At 42.7% G+C, this 5,824-nt stretch overlaps 1 protein-coding gene across 1 annotated transcript in view; it reads right to left on the bottom strand.

Moving 5' to 3' along the window:
• Nucleotides 1-2,681: 2,681 nt before the first annotated feature.
• Nucleotides 2,682-5,824, bottom strand: part of ADCY7 (adenylate cyclase 7) — a 90,034-nt gene continuing 86,891 nt past the window's right edge. The window contains exon 27 of the mRNA XM_032230759.1: nucleotides 2,682-4,652. Coding sequence (XP_032086650.1) covers nucleotides 4,515-4,652 — 138 coding nt within the window. The 3' untranslated portion in view covers nucleotides 2,682-4,514. The remainder of the gene's footprint in view (nucleotides 4,653-5,824) is intronic.

Genomic DNA, 5,824 nt, shown 5'->3' with positions numbered 1-5,824 from the left:
TTTGTGGGAGCCAAGGTGATAGTGGTTTGAAAGCTTTTTGAACATGGTTGATACTGCTTGTTAGTGTTGTGGCCTGCCAGCGGAGGTGGCAGCCGATTTATACAAAGAGGGGGGGGGGACATGGGCCAGTCCTGGAGTCTGGGGAAGGCTCTGATGGGGGCTCTGTGTCAGAGGCAGAGAGGGGGCCAGAGCCATCTAACAGTTATCAGCTGCCTTCAGAGTCAGTGAAGCAGCTGGAGCCTGTTCCCAGTGTGCGCATGCGCAGAGTTGCCAGACGAAGGGAACAGCTAAAGAACAAGGGTCGACTTGGGAGTAAGGCCACAGGTGGACGATGAATGGCCCCTCCCAGAGGAAACAAAAGAGGAGCCAAAGGGGAGTGGAGTTTGCAGGAGACAATTAGTTCACTTAATCAGTTCTTGACTCTCCGAGACTCCTGGCCAAGTTCTGCAGAGATCAGCCTGGCAGCTCTCCAAGCCAGATAAGGTCTGTGACCGTAAATCCTCCCTTGAAAGACTTTGCTGGATGTGAATGAGCAGAATTCCCAGTCAATTAATAAAAGGGTTTTTTGTCGTGAGCTTTTGCAGGAAGCAATTAGTTAATCTAGTTGGTTCAAGCGTTGAAATGTTCCGTTTGACTCTGCTAAGTTTGGCCTTGCTCTGCGTTTGGCAATTAGGTCTCTGGCAGCATTCCAAAAGAGATAAGGTGGGTGTTGTTATCAACATTTCCCTGAAAGACTGTGGCAACTTGAGCAGACATCTGTCGGAATCTTCACAGGCTTTGAAGACTTGCAGACTGTTAATTTACAGCCGTATAAATAAAAGGATTTTTGCGACTAAGGCTGTGATTTATGCTTTCTCAGGAAGCCTAGATCAGAACAATATTTGTATATAAATTACAGAAGAAATAACATCAAATAACACGAAACTTTTTAATACAGAAAACTTAAAAAGTGGAAGCAACATAGCCTAGACCAGTTGCCTGGACTGCAATATAGTGCAAAAGAGAAAATTTGAAGATTTCGCAAACGTTTCTGACGGTATACATTTGAGAGCAGTTGTTACACAATGATTTGAAATATTAGACGGTAGATAATTTCTGAACCAAAACCTTCTAACTTCTGTGTTTTATTTTAAAAACCAATCCTGTAATGTACAATTAAAAAGAAAGAAAGAAAAAGTAATCATTGACACAAACGTGCAGTTATTATAAAGACAGTTGTGTGACCTTTTTAAACTACCCAGGATTACCTTAATACTCTCGAATATAATCTACTTTAATCGCCTAAGACTTTCTAAAAGTCCTTTATCTATAGTAAGACCTCACTAGAAGTTTGTTCCCATCATGAAACATAGGAAATTCATCCTCCACATATTAATTACACAGTAATTATAATGAACACAATAAGGGTGCACACTTAGCATAAAAAGGATTTGCAGTCAATTGAACTGGCCTGTGAAACTTTTTAAAATTGGAGGACACTCCAATTTCTTCAGATTTATATACCTTTGTATCTAAAATGCATTCTAAAAAGCTTTGACGCAAATGGATGTAGCAGAAATAAAACGGCAGCAAAATACAGGCAGTTCTTAACAATACTACTCAACGTAAGTCATTGGTGCTTTAGATATCATCTTAAATAAACGCTTTCCTTTGTTCTTGCTTGTCCTAGATTTTATGCACAAACAGAGCATTTGGTTGCCCTAATTTTGCTCCGTACCAGCGGTGTTGAACAAAACACCATTATTATTTTTTTTGCAGTTGTTTATCCAATTTCATAGTCCCATCTAAAAAACCCTGTAATTTGTAGGATTGTAGGTATTGTGGCCAGGACAGTGAGGAGATGGGGGAGTAACATGGGCCAGTCCTGGAGTCTGGGGAAGACTCTGATGAGGGCTCTGGAGGCAGAGGTGGGGTCAGGGCCATCTGACAGTTATCAGCTACCTTTGGAGTCGGAGATAAGTGGGGCAGAAGAACAGCTGGAGCCTGTTCCCGATGTGCGCATGCGCAGAGCTATCAGGAGAAGGGAGCAATTAAGGAACAGGTCGACTCGGGAGAAAAGTCACAAGGGGACGGTGAATGGCCCCTCCCGTAGGAAATAAATAGAAAAAGGGGAGTGGTGTTTGCAGGAGACAATTAGTTCGTTAATGGGAAGATTTGCTTATCTGAGAGATTCCTTGTCAAGTATTTCCTTGGCTTGGCAACTATCCAAGGACTGATAAGATCTGTTGTTACAATTCACCCTTGAAAGAGTGTTTGCCAGGACTTTGCTGGATAGGAATGCTAGGGATTCACATTAGCCAAATCAAAAGGGTTTTTTTGGGGGGACCAGGAGTCTGTTTTGTGATTTGGTGAAGCCTACCCTGTTTCCCTGAAAATAAGACCTCCCCGGATAATAAGCCCAATCGGGCTTTTGAGTGCATGCGCTAAAATAAGCCCTCTCCCAAAAATACTGCAACGCAGCAGCAGCCATGAGATAATCACGCTCGCCGCCTCTTGCGCCTCAAAAATAATAAGACCTCGGCGAAAATGAGGCCAAGCGCTTATTTCAGGGGTCAAAAGAAAATAAGACCCTGTCTTATTTTGGGGGAAACACGGTAGGTTAGAACAGTAGGTAGCACTGCTGCGGAAACTTTCAGACGACAATTTTATTTCACGAGTGACATTTTTCTTGTGCTTTAAAAACATGGGTTGTCCCCCCACCCCAAACCAATTCCTGAAAGGCCTCAGAGCTTTGTCATATTTTGTTGTGCAGCTTCGCACCTAGTCAAAACCAACTCTTCAGTTGATGGTAAAGATTAGTAACACTTCAAAAAAAAACAGCCGATGGGATTCTTTGGGATTCCTGACACGAAAAGCAGAATCCTACTTTGAAATAATCGAGATGAATAACGGGAAGAAACATTGTTGGCATGGACACAGTAGACCTCAAGTTACCACCATTCATTTAATGACCGTTCAGATTTACGACGACCCTGAAAAAAGTAACGAGGTCCTTGTCCTCACAACCAACGCAGCGTCTCCACGATCCAAATTTGGGCACTTGGAAACCTGTGTGGTTGTTGCATCTCAAGGTCATGGCTATTGGCCACTTTCTCAGCTGGCTTCCAACAAGCAAAATTAATACGGTAAGGTTGGGTTCGCTTAACGACCCTGTGACTCATTTAACAATAATTGATTAACAACCATGGCAATACGGTCATAAAATCAGGCACGGCTCACTTAAAAAAAAACCCACCTGGCTTAGCAGTGGAAGTTCTGGTCCCAATTGGAGGTTGTAAGTCAAGGACTATCTTGGCCTGCTTCTCGTTCATTTTGGTCGCAAACGTACACAAGATAAAATTCAGCAGAAGGATACGGACACTTACTGTACGGTGTTGGTATAGAAGCTGCCATGGTCATGGAAACATCGTCTATAATGCTCTACATCACTCAAAATTATGAGGGTGTTACTGACCACCAAGAACAAAAAAATGGCACAATATCTTCTCTACACCATAACCCATTCCGGGAATTATCCATCATTCTGTTTTAAGATTAGTAGTGCAGTTGTAGTAAAAGCTGCCCATAATTTATATAAGCGGGTTTGCTATTTAAAGAAAGAACCTGAATTTTGCACCGAAAACGCAGGAATTTCCACATTACTATAGGCTGCCGAATGGCTATTGAACTCAAAAATAGCATCTTGCAAAGACAAATGAGAGAGAAAGGAAGGAAATAGGCTTCCCAGAGTCCTTCAAAAAATAAGCACATTTTAAGACACAAATCCTCAAGTGTTTGATACCAAGCCCAAGAAGTGAATTCCAGAAAATGCATCAGCTGGGGGAAGTTTCTCTCTCAGGCTGTTCTTTTCCAGAACAGAAACGAGGTAAGTAGCGAATAAAAACAGATAGGTCTCATTTATTTCGTGACGGGATAGAAGGAGTGCAAGAAAAAAAGTGGAGGTTTTTTTTGGAGTCTCAAAATGTTAGTCGAAGAGAAAAGCAGAAGTGCCATTTCGGGACATCCGCAGCAGATCTGAGGGTGTCGCTAATGGATAACGAGAGGAGGAATCACAAATTAATGGCAGAGCAGATGAACAGTTCCAATCTGGTCTCTTTGTCATCTGATTTTTGTTCAAGGCAGTGCTATCGCAATTGTCAAATCTATCCCGCACAAAAAGGCAAGGAGGGAGCAGAAGAGGATGACACCTTGAACCAAGAAATCCTCTTGCTTGACTGCCAGTCCACAGAAATTTCTGAGTCCTCTGTGGCAGGAAGCAAAAATTGGCATTAGGTAGACTCAACTAGACTCAACTCTAGATGCAACTGGACTCAACTGTAGACTCAACCACTGTAAACATCTTTCAAGAACCTCTTGCGTTCTTCTCTCGAGATGCAAAACGCCCAGCACGGATTGCCATTCGGCACAAACTCCTTTTTACAGAAGGAGACAAAATGTTAACAGTTGCTAAAAATTGAAAGCAAAGTCCGTCGAGATATTTCAACCGTCATTTCTCAGCATTCTTCTCGTTCGGGTCAAAAAACTTGAGATTTGGCTGTATCGGTGCAGACGAAATAAGTGACCAATTCTCCCTTTCCCTTCACGTTAATCAAACCTCGGCATTCGCAAGCATATCCTAAGCTCTCCAAGATTTTGCAGGTCTCTTCTGTAACCTGTGCGTGAAACAAAAATGGAGAGGCCATTCAAAATCCTCCATATTCAATGGATTTGGGACCCTCCTGTTGTTGTTTTTGCTGGCACTTCCAGAAGAAATTATAAAATCAGTAAAGTTGACTTACACGGTCAAAGCTAAATGTGAATCATAGGAACAAATCCCAACAGCTGTGGCAAAAAACCCCTCCATATTTTTCAGTACTGTATTTTTCGGAGTATAAGATGCACCAGAGCATAAGACGCACCAAGGTTTTGAAGAGGCAAATTTAAAAAGAAAAAGTTCTGCGTTCTGCAAACCTCCCAAAAACGGCCCATTTTGTGTGTGAAAATGGGCCTTTTTTTGTCAAAAAAAGGGCATGGATAGACTTTAGGAGGCTTATAGGGTGCTCCTGGGGGCTAGGGGGCAAAGTTGAGCAAAAAATGGCCCGGTTTTTGCTCATTTCTGTCCCCCAGGAGCACTCTGAAAGCCTCCTAAAGGATCTGCATGGCCATTTTGATGAAGGGGGCGGGGTTTCAGGAGGCAAAAAATGCTGTATTCAGTGTATAAGATGACCCAGATTTTCAGCCTCTTTTTTGAGGGAAAAAGGTGCGTCTTATACTCCGAAAAATATGGTAGTTAGAGCTACCTGGCTTGGCTGAACTTATGTTATGAGCCCTGTTGGCGCAGTGGTTAGAGTGCAGTACTGCAGGCTGCTACTACTGACTGCCAGCTGCCTGCAATTTGGCAGTTCAAATCTCACTAGGCTCAATCACATCTCATCCTTCCAAGGTGGGTAAAATTAGGACCATAGAGGGCAATAGACTGACTCTATAAACCGTTTAGAGAGGGATGTTAATCACTAGCAGTATATTAAATCTAAGTACTATTACCATTGCTATTCCTTCCTTCCTTCCTTCCTTCCTCTTCCCCTTTCCTTCCCTGGTGCAGTGGTTAGAATGCAGTAATGCAAGCTAACTCGGCCGCCTGCCAGCAGTTCAATCCTGACCAGCTCAAGGTTGACTCAACCTTCCATTCTTCCAAGGTGGGTAAAATGAGGACCCAGATTGTTGGGGCCAATAAGCTGACTCAGTAAACCGCTTAGAGAGGTCTGTAAAGCACTGTGAAGCAATATATAAGTCTAAGTGCTATTGCTATCTCCATGTTCTATATATAGTTATTTTGAGGTTCCCT

This window comes from Thamnophis elegans, chromosome 14, assembly GCF_009769535.1.
Source record: "Thamnophis elegans isolate rThaEle1 chromosome 14, rThaEle1.pri, whole genome shotgun sequence".
NCBI lineage: Eukaryota > Metazoa > Chordata > Lepidosauria > Squamata > Colubridae > Thamnophis > Thamnophis elegans.
This window is presented reverse-complemented; position numbering and strand designations above follow the sequence as displayed.